Raw genomic sequence first — 23,922 nt, 5'->3', positions numbered from 1 at the left:
CACACACACACACACACACACACACACACACACACACACACACACACCTGCCCTCCACTGTTTAGTGTACATGAAACCTGCTGAGTGGTTGTGTGTTTGTGGGGTGTTCAAGGTCACTGCTCTCCTCCACATGCTGGTTCTCTGCACAGCAGCTTATAATTTAATCCCCTTAACTCCTGGTGTGTCTGTGTGTGATGCTTGTGAGGTCACATCAAGGTAGCAAACACAAAATCCTGGCTGCTGGACGGACAAACAGACAAAATTAGGTTGGAGGGCTAAAGCTTGGAGGGAATAAGTGATTTAAAGCGGAGAGATGTGGGAATTTTGCTAAATAATATCAAACCTGGATGCTGATGTTCTCTTCTGCAATCTTAAATCTACGTCTGACTCATTTTTGAGACTAAATTTGGAGATTTTTATTTTTAAATGGGACAACTTAACTCTTCCGTGCGGAACGAGGCCGAGGAGCATCCGGCCGTCCACCACGGCTCCTTCCTGCAGGCTCGCTGCGATGAGGTGCTGGTCACCAACGACTGGTGCCTGCCGCTGGTGTTAGCTCTGCTGCTGCTGCTCCTGGTCTACACCTTCCTGTACCTGCCCTCTCTGGCACACCACAACACCACCCTCTGACGGATCCAAACATGGAGCAGGGCGCTTCGATGGTAAACATTTAGGACAGTGGATATAGGCTGAACTGTTCTTGGATCTGATTGGTTGGATTTTGATGTAGTTTTAGCAGCAAGGAGAAACGAGGAGCTGGAACCGATGCCTGCAACAACACAGAGCTTCTGTTTAACGTCCTCATGCTCTGCAGATGAACGAGACACTCCTAAATATGAAGTCCTGTTGGAGTTGTCCTCAGATTTTCTAATTGATAATAACTGACGTGCTAAATATAAGTAAATTTGTTTCACATGTTTCTAGGCGTGTTGAGGAGGTGGCGTGGTTTCCAGGACTGCCGCCGCGCCGCCAGCTCACCTATCAGGCGAAACAAACCATCAGCAGAGAGATGGAGCGGGAGAAGATGAGGAGAGCCGAGCAAATGATGCTGCAGCGAAACCCCGTCGCGGTGAGGCGTCAAACGGGTCGAGGGTTGACAGAACACGGTGCGGTCTTTCATGCTTGTCTGTGTTTATGATCTGCTGTGTAACTTGTGTTGCAGAAAGAGGAAGGAAAGAAGATTGCTGGTCCAAAACCGACCAGAAACCATCAGCAGAGGCTGGAGAACATTGTCAAACAGACCACAGTGGAGGCCAGAGTGAGACACAAAATACATTGTTGGGTTTTTTACACTTACTGGTGGATGTTTTCTCACCCAACCTGTTTATTTTAGGGAAATGTGTGGCTTATTTGCTGGCAGCTGAAACTTCCTCCAGATAAAAATAAACTGAGCTGAATGTTTGAAAAGTGTTCATCTGCTTCAGAGTAGGTGCAAAAATTCAGGAAGCAAACAAAAGGATTACAGTATTTTGTGATAACAGAAATGTGAATTTAAACTGAATTTATAATTATTTTTAGCAGGACATGTTGGTCTCACACTTGATGGATTGAAGTTTGTCATTTCATGTATTTTTTTTTTTTATCAAAGTCAGTAAAAGTGTGGTGTAATTAGTAATTTCAAAGTACGCTAAACTAGAGAAATCGCATTTCCTGCGAAAATGCAGTATGAATGCTTATTGCTGAAGAAATTGCTTTAAAAACAGCTGAAATTAGCTAAAAATAACATGCTGAAATGTAGCTGAAATGGAATAACAAGCCTTAAGTTAGCAGAAGAAAGCAGAAAGAACACATAATTGTATCAGGTCTCCTTTGTAAATGAGTCCCCGAGGCTCAGTGGGATTAACCTGTCTAAATAAAGGTCGAATGAATGAAAAATTGCTAAAGTGAGTTTAAATAAACAGAAATGAGCACCAAAATTAGGAAATTCGCTAAAAATATAGCTGAATTTATATTATATTCGTTCATTACACACAGACTGATATATTTTAAATGTTTATTTATTTTAATGTTGATGCTTATAACTGACAACTAATGAAAACCCCAAATTCTGTATCTCAGAAAATTAGAATATTACTTAAGACCAATAAAAAAGTATTTTTAGAAATGTTGGAAAAGTATGAACATGAAAAGTATGAACATGAAAAGTATGAGCATGTACAGCACTCAGTACTTAGTTGTTGCTCCTTTTGTCTGGATTACTGCAGCAATGCGTCGTGGCATGGAGTCGATCAGTCTGTGGAACTGCTCAGGTGTTCTGAGCCCAGGTTGCTCTGATAGTGGCCTTCAGCTCTTCTGAATTGTTGGGTCTGGTGTATCACATCTTCCTCTTCACAATACTCCACAGATTTTCTATGAGGTTAAGATCAGGCAAGTTTGCTGGCCATTTAAGAACAGGGATACCATGGTCCTTAAACCAGGTACTGGTAGCTTTGGCACTGTGTGCAGGTGTTGAGTCCTGTTGGAAAATGAAATCTGTATCTCCATAAAGTTGGTCAACAGCAGGAAGCAGGAAGTGCTCTAAAACTTCCTGGTAGACCGCTGCTTTGACCTTAGACCTCAGAAAACACAGTGGACCAACACCAGCAGATGACATGGCACCCCAAACCATCACTGACTGTGGAAACTTGACACTTGACCTCAAGCAACATGGATTCTGTGCCTCTCCTCTCTTCCTCCAGACTCTGGGACCTTGATTTCCAAAGGAAATGCAAAATTTACTTTCATCAGAGGTCATAACTTTGGACCACTTAGCAGCAGTCCCAGGTGAGATGCTTCTGATTCTGTCTCTTGTTCAAGAGTGGCTTGACACAAGGAATGTGACAGTTGAACCCCTTGTCTTGCATATGTCTGTGCGTGGTGGTTCTTGAAGCACTGACTCCAGCTGCAGTCCACTCTTTGTGAATCTTCCCCACATTGTGGAATGGGTTTTGTTTCACCATCATCTCCAGGGTGCAGTTATCCCTATTGCTTGTACACTTTTCTACCACATTGTTTCCTTCCCTTCACCTCTCTATTAATGCGCTTGGACACAGAGCTCTGTGAACAGCCAGCCTCTTTAGCAATGACAACGGTCAAGTCAGCAGTCTTCCCCATGCTTGTGTAGCCTACAGAACTAGACTGAGAGACCATTTAAAGGCCTTTGCAAGTGTTTAGAGTTAATTAACTGATTGGAGTGTGGCACCAGGTGTCTTCAATATTGAACCTTTTCGCTATATTCAAATTTTCTGAGATACTGAATTTGGGGTTTTCATTAGTTGTCAGTTATAATCATCAACATATAAAGAAATAAACATTTGAATTGTATCAGTTTGTGTGTAATGAATGAATATTATATAAAGTTTCACTTTTTGAATGGAATTACTGAAATAAATCAACTTTTTCATGATATTTTTATATTATGACCAGCACCTGTACTATTTTATGTCTGTTTTGTCACCTGTTCATTTATTTGCTGCTGTCTGTAGGCATGTGTGTACACCACACACACACACACACACACACACCAAAAGAGCCCACATTTTGTTTTTTCTCTCAAACTCCTGCTATCGATGTGTAAATGAGCATGTGCCACAGCTTCTCAGTGTAGGTGTGTTACATTGAATGCTGCAGGTCGAGACTAAGATTATTTTGGGGAGCAAAGTAATTTCCACAGCCTTAGTCTTCAGTTTAAATGGACTATACGTCTATAGCACCTTTCTATCTAATCAAGATACTTAAAGCACTTTATAACGTGTGCCCTCATTGACCTCCGGTGCGCTTCACTGACCCCTCCCTTTCTCTTGAAAATCTGTTTTAACCATCCAAAATCACATTTTTGGATCGTTAAAAGCAGCTAAACTGAGAAGCTAAGCTACGAGCTAAGCTAACAGTCTGACTTCGGGAATAAACCTACATCTTTTCGAAGCTCCAAAATTCACGGTTGAAACCCGTGCCTTCATGTAAAAAGTTGTTTTTCTCTGCAAACAGAAGCTGAGAACTTGTTTAATGATGTTTTATTAAAAGCTTTGTGTGAAAAATGTTATGCTAAGGACCTCAAATCACTGAGCGTCAGCCATGTCACCATGTCTGCCCATATCGTCAAGGGCCCTCGCTCCCATTTTTCTTAAAGAGACACCTGCTCAACTATCCATCCTTTGGTTCAAACAGTCTTATGCTGCCATCAGGTGGTCAAAAAAGGTACTACACTCCAAACAAATCAACATTTCTTCTAAAATGTTACAATTAATTATTGTTAAATTTCAAACATTATTATCGTTCATCGCAATAATTTCTGAGACACTTAATCGCCCAGCAAAATGTGTTCTCGTGACAGGCCTAACTGTAATGTTTTCAGGTTACCATGCAGATAGTGTGTTGCTGAGTGCATTAAGAACTGGGGTTGTGTGTTTTTGTTACCGCGCCTCCCACAGAGTGTGTGTTAATCAGAACTAGAAGGAGCAGAACTATCAGAACCTCTGAGAGATCTCGAGTGATGCTATCGTTCAGGAGTCAAAAGATTTGGGCTCTGGGGGGGCAGAAATCAGGACAATGAGAAAGTACAGTCCCTTATGGTGAAACTTAGAAATTAGGCTAATTAGAGAGGTGGTGTGTGTGTGTGTGTGTGTGTGCGTGCGTGCACTGGGTGAGGGGGGGAGGGGGTATTCACTGACCTTGTTAGAGACCATGTGTGTTTTAGTAACTTCCTAACTTAGTAAAACAATCTGTTTGTGTTTTTGTACTCTGCAGCCTGAGGTGGACTTCTTCGGTCGAGCTGTCGCCCCCAAAGCTCAAAGAGCACAACCGTCCTTGGACACAGGTACTGTGGGGGCGCTCTGCAGGGAGACACTGGTTTAGCTTCATTTATTCACACCCTCGGGGGGCCGTTCATGTAAAAACGCCTCTCGACACATCAGATCCGCACTGAGCAGACGAGGTGAAGGACGTGCGTTACATAATGTTTCTAATTTCGTGCTCTTGTGGCTGCACGGCTGACTTCGCTTTACGTTTTCTTCCTTTCATGGATGGATGTCTGTAAGGCCCGGACAGTTCTCTGTGGTTGCACCAGTTTAAAACTGCCAACTTTCCTGAAAATCAATTTATCAAAAAGGACGGAAAAAGCAAAACTGCGGCTGTTTGTAGGTCCAACCGGAACCGTTGAGCTAAAACGGGCACTTCCCCAAACCCCGGAGTGTCCTGTTGGCCTTGTTGCTCTCACACAGCCTCGTTTCAGGACGTTGACGTGTTTCTGTGACATTCAGCTAGGTTGCTGTGGTTTTCAGCTGACTTTTGGTTTTATAATAAATTGGGAGGTCGTTGTTCTTGGTGAACGGTTTTTCAATTCAACCTTTATTTATACGTTTGTCTCACTGAGCCTCGAGGACTCATTTCTAGTTTTAATTGTTAGATGCAGCTCTTTTTAGTGACGATAAACTAAAACAACAAAAACAACCGTCTGCATCAGAACTCCATTCAAACATGTCTGCTGCGGAGCTTCGGCTGATAGTTTCCCTCAGCTGTTAAACTTTTTCAGCCTGAGCCTCCAGATTAAAGAAACTCTGTTATTTTTGTTTAAATGAGAACTGAATTAAAGAGTTCAGATCTTCTGAGGTGGGGTTCTGTGGAAACGCCATCAACAAATTATTACCTCTTGTAGATGGCTCTTTGAACCACCTCAGATTAGGTAATCTGTTTAATCTGGATCAAACTGACATGTAAACAGCTAGTCTGAACAGAGCCGAGACAAAAGTGGATTCTTAGAAATTTTATATATGGTCTTTTGAAATCCCTTTTCGTCTTCGTCAACTTTTTTTTTTTTCCAGATGTATTTTTTGCTGAATTTTATGTTTAATACTGAAACCTCAGTTCTTCATCTAAAATGTTTTATTATATGGTGGATTAATAAATTTATATAACATATACATTTGTGTATAAACCATATTTTAGCGTTTTTAAAAAGAAAACTTCCTAAGGTGTGTTTCATAAAATAAAGATGCTTCATATAGCCTTAAAAATCACAGTATTTTGTAGTTAGTACCGTACTTTCTGCCGTACAAGTCGCACCGGTGTATAAGTTGCAGGACTTGCACATTCATGCAAAAAGGTGCGACTTATATGGCAGAAAATACGGTACATAAAATATAACATAAAACTATTGTATTATAATTGTGTTATATTTGTTTCACAGATGAGGAAGAAGAGGATACTGTTGTTTTGTTAACATTTATGACTTTTTTTTTTCATTAGAAGTTGTACTGTACAGTGTTCAGCTTGATTGAGACCAAACTTCACTAAAACAGGCGTAGATTAATTTTTTTATAATGGGATGTCTTCATTCCACACGTGGCTACAAACTCTTTAAGCCATAATCCCTCTCAAAATAAGCAATTGGTCAATGTTTGTGATTTGAACTTTTTGTGTCATTTCTAATAAAATTAGAGAAATTGCATTTCCTGTGAAAATGCAGTGTGAATGCTTATTGCTGAAGAACTTGCTGAAAAGCAGCTGAAATTAGCACAAAAAGCTGAAAAGTACCTGAAAAGACAGAAAGAAGCTTAAACTACCAGAAGGAAGTGAAAAGAGCTGAAATTAGCTAAAAAAAAGAAATAAAAAAAAAGGAATTGGCTGGAAAAAAAAAAAAAAAGCATAAAACAGCTAAATAGTAGCTGAAATAACTGAAACTAGCAGAAATATGCTGAAAGCATAGCAATATGAAATTAGTAGAAAGAAGTTAATTAGGTTGAAATTAGCAGGTTACCACAAAAAACTTGAATTTATCTGAAATTGGCTAAAAATACTAAAAAAAAAAAAACTAGTTGAAAAGTTAGAACAAGCTTAAATTAGCAGAAGAAAGCAGAAATAGCATGTTTCCCCAAATGGGCTGAAAGAAGCAGAAATGAGCAGGAAAAAAGTGGAAATGATCTGAAAAAAGCTGAAATTAGCAACAACAACAACAAAAAACAGCTGAAAAGTAGCTTAAAAAAGCAGAAAGAAGCTTAAATGTCCAGAATCAAGTGGAGAGAGCACATTTTTGCTGAATTAGACTGATTTTTTTTAATTAGTGCAAAAAATTGAGGAATTAGCTGGAAAAGCTCAAATTAGCATGAAAACAGCTAAATAGTAGCTGAAATAGCTGATACCTCCAGAAAGGAGCTGAAAGGAGCATAACAAGCTGAAATTAGCAGAAATAAGTTAGAAGAAGCACAAAATGTTGTAGTTAGCAGAAAGAATCTGAAAGGAGCACAAAACGGCTAAAAAAAAAAAAAACCCAGCTGAAATTAGCTGAAAAAGTTTAAATTTGCACAAGAAGCTGAAGCAGAACAAAATGTGAAAGGAGCAGGAAAAGGTTGTAAACAGATGTGAAGATTTGAAGGATGTAAAATGAGCTGAATTCATTTTCTGTGAGAAAAAAATGGCAGAAAAGGCTAAATATTTCAAAAAGCTAAAGCTGCACCAAAACCAAAAGTCAAAGCAGGATTGTCTTGAAAGAGCTGAACGTTTTGATTTAGGATTTGTTAAAATAGCACAAAAATTGCGAAATGAGAAAGATGCCGAAAAACGGATCTCCTAAACATTCACACAATAATAAACATGTAGCATTCACCACCAAAGCTCTGCCACAAAATTCGCAATGAATGAGCAAAATCAGCAGATGTTTTGTTGCCAACAATTACGAGTTGCTCGTTTACATTTGAACATTGACGAGTACTTTTTGGACAGTCAGACGCGACAGACATTGTGTCGGTAAAATAAACCTTTTTACAGAACCCCCTTCAACACATCCGGTGTTTAGTGTTTTAAAAACTCTTCTTCTCTTCGTAGGAGAGAAATGTGCCGTTCTTGCCATGGGGACGGCAGTGGGCAACAGTGACGTATGGTTCCGCTTCAACGAGGGCATGTCCAACGCAGTCAGACGAAACGTCTACATCAGAGAACTTCTATAACACACACACACACACACACACACACACACACACACACACACACACACACACACACACACACACACACACACACACACACACACACTGTCCTCTGTATTTGTACTTCCTGTACTGTTTGAATCCACACCAATCCAGAACCCTTGTGTTAGTTTAAAACAGTCTTTATTTCATTTGACGGTGTAAAGAGCCAATAAAAAGAACATTGTTGAAACTTTTAGAAAGCTACTCAGTGCTTTACACTCACTCCAACACACACACACACACACACACACAGGGCTTCACGTCAGGTACCAGCATTCAGGAATCTGAATAAATAAAATCAGGGATGTGTCTGAGAGGGAGTGAGTGTAAGAGTTAGTGCAGCAAGGTTGTGTGTGGAAGTGCATGGTTCTTTAGAGCGTGTGCATCTGTGATGTGTGTGTGTGATCATTAGAGGATCACACACTTTCCCTTCTCCACCCAGGGGTTGGCTCGCATCAGCTCGGGGTTCAGAAACGGATCTTCACAAACGCAGCCTTCAATCCACTTCACCAGCCTGCAGAAAATCAAACGTCAGCATGATACACACCTGACTCTCTCTCTCTGTGTGTGTGTGTGTGTGTGCATGTGTGTGTGTGTGTGTGTGTGTGTGTGTGCGCGCTCGCGCTCACTCAGTGACGGTGATGGAGGATTTCTCTCTGTTGATCGCTAGCTGATACTGAAGACTTTCCACTTCTCTCTTCATCTGTGGGATGTCCAAGTCGGCCATGATTGTTCCTGCTGTTCACAAACAAACAAACAAACAAACAAACACATGTCGGTACACAAATTCAGTTCAGACAAATAAACGCTGCCTTTACTCCACATATCTGATCACATTTCTCCCCTGGAAAAACAAAAACTGCACCTTGTTTGTTTGGACCGTTCTTGTTGCTTTATTTGAATCATTCTCAGGCCTGTTTGAGAGAAAACACCTGCAGAACCTTTTTATAATTCACATCACTCTGTTGTTAATCATGTTCGCTTGTGAAGTTGTTTTAAATGTGTGCTTTAAAAAAAAAAAAACTTGCCGTTTCTGCTCGAGAATGTTCAAAGTGCTTTACTCAAAGAAACGATGCAAAGTGTAAATAATTTGTTTACGTACAGACGGTGGTTGAATTTGATGCAGCTTGGCAAAAATTAAAATGTCTTTACTGATTATAAAACAGGGTCTTCTGTGGGCCTTTATAAGTCATCAAAAGCTTTAAATTTAATAATTTAATAAACTAGGCCTGAAAGGTTAAAAAAAAAAAGTTCAGTTTCCATTATAGGTGTTAAAAAACATTTAGTTTCCTCTTAAAATTGTATCTTTCCAACAACTGTGTTTTAATGCGTTGTCTTTTCTTCTGGGATGTAGTTCTTTCAGACGTTTTCTTACGGTGCAACAAAACTACAATTCCCATCATGCAACAAATCTGTCAGACAACATTAAAATTTAAATGAAAGGATATAGAATGTGTTACTGTAAAAGCAATTTGACAACGTTATTTTCTGTAGCTCTTAAAGCTCTAAAACTGGACGCAGTTAGAGAGGACATGGCGGACAGAGAGATGCTGAAAGAAGAAGAAAAGATGTGGATCTAAAATCAGAATGGTGTTTAAAAGGTTTTAAATGTCTTAATTCAACTTCCCAGACAAACTACAACAAAATGTGGGTGGGAAAGGTGAAGCACCCACACCTGCCTCCACCCTCATTTATCCCACCCTGGGCCCTTGAGCAAGGCCCTCAACCCCCACCATCTGCTCCCCCGGGTGCCCAGATGATGGCTCTCTGTAGCTCATGGTCTGTGGTTGTGTCAGGACGGGCACCCAGCGTAAAAACAATCGCCAGGTCGTCATGCGAGGTAGTTCACTGTGGTGACCCCTGAAGAAGGGAGCAGCCGAAATAATTTTTTTTGAAGATTTTTGCGGATTCTAGTTTTAACATTTTAGCTAATTTTAAATTTTAATCTACTGCGCTTAGTTTAGCTTTTAGCTACTCTTTTGCTCATTTTAGCTTTTAGCTACTATCGTGCTAATTTCAGCTTTTAGACACAGTTTTTGAGTTTAGCTACTGTTGCTATATTTAGCTTTCATTTAAGGTTTTGAAATTTTAGTTTTTGCCTGTGGTTTAGTTGATTTTAGCTTTTAATTACAGTTTAGGTGACGATTGCTTTTAGCTATTTGTAGGTGAATTTATGCAAAAAAAAAAAATTCTAATGTCAGCTTTTGTCTGTACTTTTGCCCATTTTAGCTTTTGGCTATTGATTTGCTATTTAGCTGTTAATTTTATGCTCTGAGCTGTTTTTTCAGACTTTAAATTTTATTTAATTTCAATTTATGTTCATTAAATTTAGCTTCTGTTTTGCCAAATGTAGCTTTTATCCTTGGTTTAGCCAATGTTAGCTTTAAGCATTGTTTTTGTTCATCTTAGCTTTTAGCTGGTGTTTCTCTCATTTTTGTTCTGCCTGTTTTAACTCCTGCAGCTTTGCTTCAAAATATTTTAGCACCTATTCAGACTACATTTTAGCAGAAAATGCTTTTTTTTTTTTTCTCCATAAAATACTAATTCGTGTCAGTTGTGTGATTTTGTTGACATTTTATAAGAACACGGCAGCCCCACCCTGAACATGACAGAGTTCAGGTTTCCGGTTAGGAAGCAGCTCTCCTCATCATCTCCATCTTTTTCATGGATCTGCAGGTCTGTGCCTGATTCAGTCCAGCTGCAGCTACAACCTCCATCATTTAAACATCTGTCTGCTGCCTCCATCACGCGAACATCTGGGATGTGTTCACGCACAAACGCTGCAGTTTGGAATAATTTGAGTGTGGGGGGTTAAATAAAGTAAAGCATGCAAACGGAGGCCCGTGATTTGTGGCGGTAATGATGGATGAAATCATGCCGCTCTCACCTTCAGGCTTCCCGCTGAGAACCGCGGCTTGATTCCGTGTGCAGCCGGAGGAGAGGAGACGATGTCCGGCCTTTGAACGGCGCAGCGCCCGCTCGGAGTGGAGAGAGTTGATGCGTCTCGCCGGCAGGAAGGAGAAAGGAGAGTGTTCGTGTGCGGACGGGATGCGCAGGGCGGAGACAAACCGAGAAATGATAGGCCCGCCCACCCGCCGCCGGGCTGCTGTGACAGTCAAACCGAGGAGACACCTGTAGGCAAATCCCGAGCTGCGCTGCGGCTCAGCGGAGGACACCAGGAAAAGTAGGGCGCGACACAAAGTGAAAACCAAATTATTTTATTATTTATAAACAAACTAGGATCAGTCTGTTATAGAACAGCTTCCCCCAGCAAAGAAAAGATAACGTAAAAAAAAAAACTTTGAGAGCGGCAATGCAGCTACTTTTCATTCAAACTTTATTTTTTGCAATGCACAGGTTTAACATCAATTTGTAATAAACTAATTAAAAAAAGCCTAATGTTTGGTGTACGAAATTTAAAGAGCATTTGGTTTGGATTAAAAAAAAAAAAAACGTCAAAGCTGAAGGCTCTACTGACCTTACCTAACCTAACTAGGTTACCATGGAAACCGCATACCCGACTGCCAGGCTGATTAATGGCAGACTAAAAAGTAAGACTCAAAACAAACGGCTCCAAAAAGTTAAACAAATATACATCCGATCTCACAAATTCTTGAACATTGTGATGCTGATGATGGTCATGCATGTGAGTTTTTATGTTCCAACTGTTTACGTCTGAAAATTAAGACTTCCCACTGAGCAAGGAGACGTCTAAACAACGTCTGTTTTAAGTCGTTTCTGCACGTCTAAATTGGGTCTAAACTAGACGTCTTTTAGACGTCGGAAAAAGACGTATATCCGACCTGTTGATATAGACGTCTTTTTTTTCCGACGTCTAGTTTCGACGTCTAAAAGACGTCGAAACTAGACGTCTATATAAAACATGTCGGATAGACGTCGAAACTCAACGTCTTTTAGACGTCGGAAAAAGACGTCTATATCAACAGGTCGGATAGACGTCTTTTTCCGACGTCTAAAAGACGTCTAGTTTCGACGTCAACCAACTATATATTTTTTAAATAGGCTCTTATTATATTTAACTTATTTTAGTCACTTAAAAAATGCTGCTTCTATGCTATTCATATGAAAAGTACTTTAAAACTGCGACTAGGGAAATAGTTCATTTGACCACCCATTGTGCAGCAGGAAACATGGTCCTAGAAACAGTTGGATTAGAGTATACTCCTTACATTTTTCATTTATCTTCTTTATTTAAACAATTTAAAGGATTAACAGAACAGTAGCGGAACACTGGTGGCACAAACTAAAAAAAAAAAGTCCACCTTCAGTACCTTAAAAAAAAAAAAAACAACTTTAGAATTAACAGGGAGCTTATCAACTGGTGGCAAAACACAATGTACACAAACAAATCTATAAAAATACACAGCTCACATAGCTTTGGTCTGTACTTAACATAAAAAATAAAAAAAATAGCATGCCTTCATTTTCGGATAGCTGAAATAGCAACACGAGAAATAAAAGCTATATAAAATTAGTCCCCTCACCACAATTACCGTACACAATGTTTTTTAAAAGTGTGCTGGTCGTAACATTTTGAATAAAGTTGATTTATTTCAGTAATTCCATTCAAAAAGTGAAACTTGTACTCAGTCATTACACACAGACTGATATATTTCAAATATTTTAAAGTTGATGATTATAACTGACAACTACTGAATACCCTAAATTTAGTATCTCAGAAAATTAGAATATTACTTGAGATCAATTTAAATTAAAAAAATAATTAAGGATTTTTTTATAGATGTTGCCCAACTGAAAAGTATGAAAAATGAAATGTACGAGTATGTATTTCATTCATTACTTGGTTGGGGCTCCTTTTGCCAGGACCATGTTCACACTTTTCAGTTGGCCAACATCTATAAAAATCCTTTTTTTCAATTGGTCTCAAGTAATAGTCAAATTTTCTGACATACTAAATTTGGGGTTCTCATTAGTTGTCAGTTAGTTCAGCTATCTGAAAATGAAGGCATGCTATTGTTATTGCTAATGTGCTCGCTCTGCAGATGAATATGAGAAAGTGTCAATGTACATAAAATATGAGTGGTTTCCTCAGTCTGAAGATAGTTTACAACCATGTTTAATATAGATTTAATTTGGTTTGAATTCATTTTTGTGGCCAATGAAAAATTATCACTGACCTACAAGATTTTAAAGATCAACAATACTATTTTTTCAGACATTGATTTATCAATGCATATCAAATTATGCTCTCTGAAATGATGGAAGATCTATTCTTACTGATCAGATGTTCATTTAAACATTACACACATCTACAAAAAGAGAAAATATTTTAGTTCAAGTAAAACAAGAACATTTCTGAGGCTCAAACCACGAAGGCAACGTTACCAACCGTTATGTAAAACGCGTTGTACTCCTGTCCTGACGCTGCTCAGTAATCCAGGTGAATACAACAAGTTGAAGTCAGGACCTTTGGACAGATTCTCAAGACCGTAGTATTTCTGCACGCCCCTCATGTCGGGGATTAATGGACAGAAACAACTAGACTGATGACAAATTTTGAGGCATAAATGCATCATGTTGCTGATCTAAATGGTGGATATGCTTTTTCTTTATGGTTATATAGATATCCACCTGGGATTTCTGCCAAAGAGTAGATCATATTTTATAGTCAGTCCTCCATCCTTTGGTTCTGTATCTTTTTGCTCGTTTCACATTTGACTTTTGCACAGCTAATTTGACCATTAAAAACAAACAAAAACTATTAAAACGTATACCTGTGAATTACATTCAAAGAACTATTAATGGCCTAAAGTAGCTTTAAATCACTGTTAAGTTGCATTTATCTTCATCGGTCAAAGCCACCGAGCTGAAGCTTCACAATAAACAACAATAACCCAGAGACCACTTTATAAACACTGTTTATTCTGCAAACAGAACTTGATACAAAAAGTCACCCTCCTGTGGCCTCGCCCGGGTTCGTCCTGTCAGCATGCGGGCAGCACTTTTACACTCTTGATGGTATTTGAAAGAAAATTGTTGCAAAACCTGCAAGAGAGAAAGTTTAGAGCGCAAAGTCCTACGTGACGATTCAAAACTGTCGATTTAAAAAAAAAAACACGTTGAGGCCTCAGATAATATTTAGAATCAGGAGCTGGAAGCTCTCATACGAGGTGTCAGAAAAGTACGTTTGTCATCTCTGGCCATAATGCAGCGCCCCTCCCCCCAAAAAATAAAAAATAAATAAAGACTCACTGTTAAAGAAACCCAGTCACCACCATCATCATCTTCAGCAGGACTACTTCTTCCACAAGCTGTAAATTAAAAGAAGCCGCGTTAGAACAAGTTGATCAAAACAACGTATGAGCAGAAGAAGCGAAGGAGCCTCAGATTGACGTCAGAATCAGGAGCTGCTGTTCAGCTCTCATACGAGGTGTCAGAAGATCTCGTTTGTCTTCCCAGGCTGAAACCACATGAAGTACAAGACACAACTCTCACCAGCTGTTCCACAGCAGCTTCAGTCTCAGGATTATCACGTCCTTATCGCACAGCTCATTCAGTCCCCTCGTCGGCTGTGAACAGGAAACAAAAGGCTGCACGTTAAAGTCTTACATGAACTCTTTATGAAGGAAGTGTCTGTCGTTTAACTCGAGCCATGCCGTGGAGCCTTAGAGCCAGGCATTCCTAACCTTACAACATCTGGCATATATCTGAATATGTGAGATTAAAAACTAAATATTCTGTTTTTCTTGTCCAACAGCTGTCCACAACACATTTTACCCAAATGAAAAGAAGGTTTTAACATCACGGCAACTTTGAAATGGATTACAAAACAAAATTACATCTGAAATATGATTTAAACATCAACTTTTCTTAATACTTGCTGAATTTTTAAGTTTTTACTCCCCATTTGTAATCAGGATTGATGTGTACGATTAATTAATTTTCTAGAAAATGTCTGACTCTTGGATTTGAGGAAAATTAATTTAGAAACATATTTAGTTGTTTTGACTATTAAAAGAACAGCCTTTAAGTGTTTATCATGTTATTACAGTAATCCATAGGACTTTGTTTTAACCCAAATATCTCAGTTAAAACGACTACTGACTAACACGTGTCTATTTCTTATGAACTCTAAAATACATGCGAGTGATTAGGCTCAACGATGCATAAGATGTTCAAAGATTATAGAATTAAATAAACTTGTCAGTCCATCCATCCATTATCTTCCGCTTATTCCGAAGTCGGGAGGAAATATCCAGTTTTCTGACTAATTACGTTTTACAGCACACAAGCTTCATGATAACCACCAGAACAAACTCAAACTGTATTTTTCATAGTTTTTTTTTTTTAACCCTAAGATACAAAAGTTTTTAGTCTGAAAAGCCTAAATGACCATTCAAACTGTTGAAAATGCACAGGACTGCCACGTGCTCCACACGAGCACATGGCGAAAATAAACTTTACTTCACCTTGGTTTAAGTCGTACTTACTTCAAATGCTCGTCTCACTTTTCAACAAGGACAAAAAACGTGTTAAGAATCGTTTTTTTAAGTACTACTTAACAACGTTTAAAGTAAAGAACAATTGCAACAGCAACCTTACATGGTAAAGTCATCCTGTCTTCTGACTGAGTACTTCTCGGCTTCCGTCACAAGAACCTCCCCCCGGTTTCCGGTTTGCTAACAGTAGTCAGCCAAAGAGTTAGCGTTATCGAAAAGTAGGGAAATATATTGCTAATGTTTTTACTTACCCATTAACATTTAACAAAAATATATACTATTTGAATTTAACTTTTTGTTCAGTATATGACTGTAACAGTTGAGGACAGTTTGCCACGAGCACTGAATCTCTCGGAAGTCATATTAAAGCATTATGGGAAATGTAGTTGAGTTTAAAAAAAAAAAGGAACGTTCCTCCAGATAAATATCTATGAACTTCCATCCATCCATCCATTTTCTTTACCCGCTTATTCCATTTTTGGGTCACGGGGGTCGCTGGTGCCCATGTCCAGCAATCACTGTGCGAGGGGCGGGGTACACCCTGGACGGGTCGCAAGTCCATCACAGGGCCACATAGAGACAAACGAGACAAACAACCATTCACTCTCTCACTCACACCTAGGGACAATTTTAGAGTTACCAATCAGCCTAACATGCATGTTTTTGGACTGTGGGAGGAAACCGGAGTACCCGGAGAAAACCCACGCATGCACGTATCTATGAACTTATTAATGGCAATTATTTAAACATTATATTTATTAGAAGTCTAGCATTCCTTGAGCAAAACATATCACCTGCCTCCCTAATAATAATAATAATAATAAAAGTTAAATGAATGCAGGAGTTTCAGACAAAAATCTATTGTGTTGAAAAAGATCTTTCCCAAAGCCATTTTTTGTGTAGGCTAATAATTTATCAGTTGTGACTTAGAATTTGGTTGACTCCGAACATTAGTCAGCTGTAAATGTACATCCAGTGATAATTTTCTGTAAGTTAATTCCAACATTTACTGCCATGATTTGAACATGCTTCACAAAAATAGATATTTTATATCCTCAAAGTAAATTACATCTTACATCGGTGTGTATTATTTTTTATGGCTCACGGCAGAGAAGCAAAAGGCTGGTGATAGATAACATTTTTTGCCCGTTTGTGTGTTTGTTGTTTGCAAAATATTTTAAATACCTTGACGGGTTGAACTTACAGATGATTTTGGAGTCGATCTGATTTGAGTTGGCCACATCAAGACATAAACATTTCTTTAACTTTATTGATAACTGAAAGTCATCTCCACCTGCTGTCTATTAAAATAAGGAGTTAAAACTAAAAAGATGCATTCTTAATTAGATTGATGAGAAACACTTGTTTTATTTTTTACTGCAAGTCTAATAGATGATCAAAGTATCAGTGATTTGATCACTCCTGAAGAACCATGTTTTTTTCAGCAACATTTTTATTTATTTATTTCAGAATATTTAAGCTCAACCTGTAGTTGTGTACCAAACACCAGAGCTCGTTTTACTGGTCTAAAATGTATGTTTACAATACTCGTGACCCGAAAAGAAAGAAGCAGGTAAAGATAAGAACTTCATTGATCCCGCAGGAAATTGTTGTGCCAGAGTTTCAGTACAATGGAACAATGGAACACAAGATATAAAAATAACTGGGAATCTAAAAATAACAAAATATAAAAAAATACCAAAGTTCCAAAACAGGTGCAGACAGAAACATTAAAGTGTTTATTGTAGTAGAGGATTAATTTTATTGCCCTATGTGCAGAAAGGGGGAGAAGTTAAAAAGTTTGAAGGACTTCCTGTGCTGTTCTGTGGAGCACCTCGGTGGTCTCAGTCTACGACGGTGCTGCAGTAAGAGTCCAGTGTATCATGCAGGGGGTGTGACGGGTTGTTCAAGATCTGGAGCGGTTTCCTCGGGATCCTCTGCTCAGACACCTCTGACTGCAGGTCCACTCCCAGAACTGAGCCAGCTCTCTTGATGACTTTATCAAGTCTGTTGGCATCAGCTTTCTTCACCCTGCTGCTCCAGCACACCACAGCGTAGAAGATGACACTGGAGACCACCGAGTGGTAAAACATCTGCAGCCCTGCAGACATTAAAGGACCTGAGTCTCCTCTGAAGAAAAAGGCGACTCTGCCCTTTCTTGTAGAGGGTGTTGATGTTAGCTGCCCAGTCCAGTTTATTGTCCAAGTCATAAATGTCAAACTTAAGGCCCGGGGGCCAAACATGGCGCTCGTTGACATCTCATCTGGCCCCCATGATGATATGTTAAATGTAAAATACTTTTTTCACTTGAATTTTTTTCAGTAATCTTTGATTATGGTGTCAAAAGTGCGACAAAGAACGTCAAACGAGACCACTCATACTCTTTTCGAGGAACCTGCGAACAAGATGTCGGGTATCTAACTTGAGTTAAAGTAGATCCTGAAACTGGCCCTAGTTTGAAAAAGGTTTTAATTTTGGCCCCCTTTTGTAAGTGAGTTTGACACCCCTGGTCTAGGTGGACCCCCAGTGTCCATCTTAGTACCCTTGATGTTGATAGGGTTGGGGGGCTGATATTCTTCCTGTAGTCCACCTGCAGCTCTTTAGTTTGTCCAATGTTGAGTTGCAGGTGGTTCTGTCCACCACACCTCTGTATTCAGCTTCCTGGTCACCAGTGATGCAGCCCACAATTGCAGAGTCATCCGAGAACTTCTGCAGATGGCAGGATTGTGAGTTGTACCTGAAGTCCGAGGTGCAGAGGGTGAACAGAAACGGTGAGAGGACCGTGCCCTGAGGAACCCCTGTGCTGCTCAGTATGGTGTCCAAGGTGGTGTTCTGCAGCCTTACAAACTGTGGCCGACCTGTGAGGTAGTCTCTGATCCAGGTGACCAGCGAGTCGTTCACCTGCATGTCCAGGAGCTTACTGCAGAGTAGAGCAGGTCTGATGGAGTTAAAAGCACTGGGAAAATCAAAGAACATGACTCTTACAGTGCTGCCTGCCCTGTCCAGGTGCGTGAAGGCTCTGATGGCGTCGTCAGCTCCATTGGGTGGCTGGTGTGTGAACTGTCAGGGGACCAGGTATGGTTCCACCACTGATCTGACGAGCTTCAGGACCAGCCTCTCCATGATGTCAAGGCCACAGGTCTGTAGTCACTGTGTGAGTTTGGGCGGTTGCCATCACCAGGACCAGGCATGTTGTTTTCCACAGAGCAGTGACCTCATGCTTAGGTGGAAAATGTGCAGAAAAACATCCCACAGCTGAGCCGCACATCCTTTCAGGAGTTTGGGGCTCAATCCATCTGGACCGGCAGACTCGCCTGGATGTAGACCGCTAAGCTCCATCATGATGATGGAGATCCTCCAATATCCTCCACAAAATAATGGATGGATTATAATGTGAATTTCTATCTATTTTCATTTTAGTCAACTAAAGCAGATTTTTTTGTGTGCAAGTAATTCAGAATTGAAGTTACCTTTGAGGTAATGGTTTTGGCTTCATAAGACAATAGAAAAGTTGAAACTTTGGTAAACTAATTTACTATAAGAAGCAATATGGTTCAAATTTTCATCCCAATGTTACATCACACTTAAAACGACAACGTATCAGTGTTTATCATTAAGTTAATAAATTAAATGCTTTAACAATAGGTTAAAAAATAATCTGATCTTACTGAAGTACTTTTCTTTCATAACGACCAACATCTCACACTGAACACCTAAATAAATGTTTATTTATTCATTAGATATTTAGCTAACGATACAGATGTGGCCATAAACATTATCGCTCCACTTTCACTGGCAGGTGATCATAAGAGAACATACAGAGCAGGGTTCGGTTTAATTTATACATTTATTCTGATCACAGCTGTACAGGAATGCATCGTCACAGCAGAAACACAACCTAAATCTGACCATGGCACAACAGCCGTCACAACACATCCAGAACGCAACCGTAAATGTACAGGCTCGTCCCGATTCAAGGTTCAGAACCCTCGTGATTATCATCATACTCACTATAATTTATATTCACATAGAACTATCTGTCTCTCAAATATATCTTTGTTTTCCAAGAGCAGAAAAATACAAGTGGACTCTTCACTGGGATGAAAACTGGTGGTGGATCCACCATCTTTGCTTATATGGAGGAGAAACACTGAAAACCGGAGGAGAGCAGTCAACTTACTACAGCTTACAGAGGGGCTTGGATCAGCTCGTATGGGGGTTTGGTGAAGGTCACAGAAGGACGCAGACAGATGGATGAGGTTGAGTTTTAGGAGCACAACTCAACTTAGAAGCTACTTTTGACATCACTGACACAAAAGTTTCTTTAAAGTTTTTTTTAAAGCCGATAAAAGCTGTTAAACTAAAATATATAAAGAAGTCTACCAAGGCACAGAGATTTGCAGAGTTAAAGAAACAGACACCAGGGGCCTCGTGTACAAAGGTACATACAAAAAAAAAAAAAAAAAAAAGTAGTGTACACACATTTTTGCTGAAGTTCAGATGTATCAATAAAGAACCTCACAAGAAATTCCTACCCGGCACAGAGAGCATGCTGGGAAACTCGTAACGATGTGGACAAAAATACGGGACATTTCTGAGGCGTTCCTTCACGTTGAGCTGCAAGTCTCGGAGGATCCGTTTTATTGCAGCCACATCACCATGGCAACAGCTTCTGTTAACCGTCAGTAAGAATCCCAACCTGTTCACTCGTTCTGTTCTTAATCCCAGAATGCAACATTTATACGTCATCATAGATTTGCTCGGTGCTAAAATCTCTCAAGTAAACGTGGGCTTGTCTTAATACATGCACAGTAGTCCCTCGCTACGTTGCTGTTCCACTTTCGCAGACTCGCTCTATCGCGGTTTTTCAAAGTAAGACTGGAGATGACACACAATTGGCTGACTGATGGATGAGCTGCACGATCGGCATGGAATTTTTATTTAAAATGAATTGTTTAAAATTATTTAGCACCTGCGGCACATGTGTGCAGCCCACAGCTGCAGGAGAAGCTCCCTCCTGCATGCAGCATGTCAGGTGAGCTCTGGCAGGTGGCAGAGTAGAGAAATTTGTTAGGGACACTGCAAGAGTGTGGGAAGGGTTTAAAACACCTTAATATATGCCTGTATATAAACACTAAAATAAACTACTACTATTTGTGTACATAATTTTGTTCTATCTAATGTACCACATGAAATAGTAATGACAATAAAGTTTACTTGAACTTGGACTACTGTATCTCCACTTCACGGTCTTTCACTTATCGCTGGGGCATGGTCCCAAATCCCCGTGATAAACGAGGGACTACTGTATAACATCCACCAAGATGTCAGTCAGTCCAGCATTTAGAAATGATTACACGTTAGTATTTAAGTGTCAAACTGAACCAAAAACAGTTTTTATCCAGGGGTTGATTCATTTCATCATCAAGCTATGAAATATAGATAAAGGTTTAATCTTAAGTGAAAATCATCTCGTTTGACCTGATTTTTTGTATTTAATCATATTTTTAGCACAAGAAAATTGTTGAGAAATAAGTTTGTAAACTTGACTCCATTTGTTGTAAGCCATATTTTCTACTGTGCGCCACATATAAGCTGCCGTTAGACACAAGCTTTAAAAAAATGGAAGGATTGTGCAACAGGACTCCACCAGAAAACCAATGAGCTGAATATATTTTTCTTATTTTCTGACCCATTAAACAGTTAATATTGGATTTAATTTGTGAGTACCTCTGTACATCAGAGAATATTCATTAAAAAGGCCTGTAAGTTGTACCAAGCCCACGAGTGACTCTGTGTTGACTGTAGATTTGTTATTAAAGCACATGTAAAGTTTGAAATGCCACAGAAGTGTACCCTGGATCACATCTGCATTTGGTGTGTATTCATATGTGGGCCAAAAACTTGAAGATGAAAGGAGTGGTGAGCCACAAAAACTTCCATCCATCCATCCATCCATCCATCCATCCATCCATCCATCCATCCATCCATCCATCCATTTTCTTCCGCTTATCCGGGGTCGGGTCGCGGGGGTAGCAGGCTAAGTAGGGAGGCCCAGACTTCCCTCTCCCCAGCCACTTGGGCCAGCTCTTCCGGGGGAATCCCGAGGCGTTCCCAGGCCAGCCGAGAAACGTAGTCCCTCCAGCGTGTCCTGGGTCTTCCCCTGGGCCTCCTTCCGGTGGGACGTGTCCGGAACACCTCACCAGGGAGGCGTCCAGAAGGCATCCTAACCAGATGCCCAAGCCACCTCAACTGGCTCCTCTCGATGTGGAGAAGCAGCGGCTCTACTCCGAGTCCCTCCCGGATGATCGAGCTTCTCACCCTGTCTCTAAGGGAGAGTCCAGACACCCTGCGGAGAAAACTCATTTCGGCCGCTTGTATCCGAGATCTCATTCTTTCGGTCACAACCCAAAGCTCGTGACCATAGATGAGGGTGGGAACGTAGATCGATCGGTAAATTGAGAGCTTTGCCTTTTGACTCAGCTCTCTCTTCACCACGACAGACCTGTACAGCGCCCGCTTCACTGCAGACGCTGCACCTATCGATCTCACGCTCCATTTTTCCCTCATTCGTGAACAAGACCCCAAGATACTTGAACTCCTCCACTTGGGGTAGGACCTCCTCCCTGACCCAGAGAGGGCACTCTACCCTTTTCCGGCTCAAGACCATGGCCTTGGATTTGGAGGAACTGATCTTCATCCCGGCCGCATCGCATTCGGCTGCGAACCGCTCCAGCGAAAGCTGTAGATCACGATCTGATGAAGCCAATAAGACCACATCATCTGCAAAAAGCAGAGACGCAATTCTGAGGCCACCAAAACGGATCCCCTCAACACCTTGGCTGCGCCTAGAAATTCTGTCCATAAAAGTTATGAACAGAATCGGTGACAAAGGGCAACCTTGGCGGAGTCCAACTCTCACCGGGAACAAGCCCGACTTACTGCCGGCGATGCGGACCAGGCTCTGACACCGGTCATACAGGGACCTAACAGCCCGTATCAAAGGGCCTGGTACCCCATACTCCCAGAGTACCCCCCACAGGGCCCCCCGAGGGACGTGGTCTAACGCCTTCTCCAAGTCCACAAAGCACATGTAGACTGGTTGGGCAAACTCCCACGCACCCTCCAGGACCCTGCTGAGAGTGTAGAGCTGGTCCAGTGTTCCACGGCCAGGACGAAAACCGCACTGTTCCTCCTGAATCCGAGGTTCGACTATCCGACGGACCCTCCTCGCCACAAAAACTTGAATTAATTAAATAAATAAATAATAAAAAGTGTATATTTTCAGTGTTTTTTTTTTAATTATTTTTTTTACTCAGCATAAATATTTTGGAGAAAGGACGTAATTGTCTAATTTTGGTGGAGAAGCTGTTCTAAATTATTGTAGATCCAAAACATTAAAGCTTCATAAACAAACAACGTTTTATTACTTGTTTTTTAAATTTGATTTTATAGATTTATTGCCAAAAGATTGTATTAAACTTAATATTGCTCATTGTGAGATTTTTTTTGTATCCCATTTTGCTGTTAAACCTAAACATTATATAAAAAATGATCATTGTTAAATCTGTAAAAGGTCTACATCAGTCTCTTAAATTATTAGTTCATATCTTAGATCTTATCATTGTTTTTCTTTTACAATTTATACTTTTGTTGGATGCAACTGGGACCATGTGTACACAATTTCATTCCACCACATGTACCACATACGATGTGAATGACAATAAAGAAACCTTGACCTTAAGCCTATGGGCCAAAATTATACCCTGCTTAAACTGCAGCTGTGGGCCACACAAAATCACTCCAAGGGCCACAAATGGCCCCCGGGCCGCACTTTGGACACCCCTGGTTTACAGTAATGAAGGTGATGAAATATTTAATAAATTATTGGCTTTTTAACGCCTATGTGTGTGTGTGTGGTGCTCAGACGGCAGCAGCATCACACACGCCGTCACTGCTCCGCACTATGATTAAAAAACATTTTTACATCCCACTGCTGGTATGTAGGAGCATTTCTAACTCACAGTGCAATAATTTATTATTTTTTCCCAGAATGTAGACGTGGTTTTTTTGAATGTGCAGAATGACACGTGTCGAGGGAGGCATCTCCTCTGCACTCCGTTCCTCGGTGATCAGGAGGCGCAAAGGAACATGTGCTTGGATTTGTGCGTTTACACAGTTGAGACGTCAGAGATGTTTTTTTTGTGCGTGCACCCTTTTCTTGATTTAAACGTAAACCACGTTTTAGTAAAAATAAATCCACGCTAGTACACGAGACCCCAGGATACTTAAAAAGGGAAGACAAGAAGAAAGAGGGCAGATTGAAGGCAATTTCACAAACCAACAATAGAGGGCGCTCACACAGCTATTTTAAAAACTGGATGTTTCCTTGACTTATGTAAAAACTGAAATAGAGGAATATCTTTTGAAAACATTGTTCACTGCTCTGGAACAAAGGGAGATACCACACAGGTGTGTGTTTGTGCACGTCAGTATTTCTC

General features: G+C 40.3%; 2 protein-coding genes, 1 long non-coding RNA gene and 2 other non-coding genes across 5 annotated transcripts in view; 1 reads left to right on the top strand and 4 right to left on the bottom strand.

Moving 5' to 3' along the window:
- The window catches only part of chtf18 (CTF18, chromosome transmission fidelity factor 18 homolog (S. cerevisiae)), a 20,093-nt gene extending 12,137 nt beyond the window's left edge, over positions 1-7,956 (top strand). The window contains exons 19-22 of the mRNA XM_037690304.1: positions 925-1,069; positions 1,163-1,258; positions 4,726-4,795; positions 7,798-7,956. Of these exons, the coding sequence (XP_037546232.1) occupies positions 925-1,069; positions 1,163-1,258; positions 4,726-4,795; positions 7,798-7,919 (433 nt within the window). The 3' untranslated portion in view covers positions 7,920-7,956. The remainder of the gene's footprint in view (positions 1-924; positions 1,070-1,162; positions 1,259-4,725; positions 4,796-7,797) is intronic.
- Positions 7,957-8,176: 220 nt separating this feature from the next.
- Positions 8,177-11,101, bottom strand: LOC119422893 (guanine nucleotide-binding protein G(I)/G(S)/G(O) subunit gamma-13-like). Its single transcript, XM_037690303.1, has 3 exons — positions 10,828-11,101; positions 8,570-8,678; positions 8,177-8,454 (listed from the first exon to the last, which is right to left on the bottom strand). Exons 2-3 carry the CDS (start codon positions 8,665-8,667, stop codon positions 8,349-8,351), a joined length of 204 nt encoding a protein of 67 aa, XP_037546231.1. The 5' UTR covers positions 8,668-8,678; positions 10,828-11,101; the 3' UTR covers positions 8,177-8,348.
- Positions 11,102-13,887: 2,786 nt separating this feature from the next.
- On the bottom strand, positions 13,888-15,541 carry LOC119422892. The gene is made up of 4 exons (XR_005187431.1): positions 15,413-15,541; positions 14,418-14,491; positions 14,175-14,233; positions 13,888-13,967 (listed from the first exon to the last, which is right to left on the bottom strand). It is a non-coding gene; the product is annotated as an uncharacterized LOC119422892 (long non-coding RNA).
- Positions 14,045-14,124, bottom strand: LOC119423277. The gene has a single exon (XR_005187457.1). It is a non-coding gene; the product is annotated as a small nucleolar RNA SNORD60 (small nucleolar RNA).
- Positions 14,301-14,384, bottom strand: LOC119423276. The gene has a single exon (XR_005187456.1). It is a non-coding gene; the product is annotated as a small nucleolar RNA SNORD60 (small nucleolar RNA).
- Positions 15,542-23,922: the final 8,381 nt, after the last annotated feature.

The sequence above is a fragment of the Nematolebias whitei genome, chromosome 16 (genome assembly GCF_014905685.2).
Source record: "Nematolebias whitei isolate Nwh7 chromosome 16, NemWhi1, whole genome shotgun sequence".
In the NCBI taxonomy this organism is placed as follows: domain Eukaryota; kingdom Metazoa; phylum Chordata; class Actinopteri; order Cyprinodontiformes; family Rivulidae; genus Nematolebias; species Nematolebias whitei.
Note: the sequence above shows the minus strand (reverse complement) of the source record. Positions and strands in the feature narration are given on the sequence as shown.

Bases quoted from the DNA above. Each gene is read 5' to 3' on its own strand.
- LOC119422893 (XM_037690303.1), bottom strand. From the start codon at position 8,667: ATGGCCGACTTGGACATCCCACAGATGAAGAGAGAAGTGGAAAGTCTT. The intron at 8,455-8,569 runs GTGAGCGCGAGC...GATTTTCTGCAG, and splicing joins TCCTCCATCACCGTCACTGA to GCTGGTGAAGTGGATTGAAG.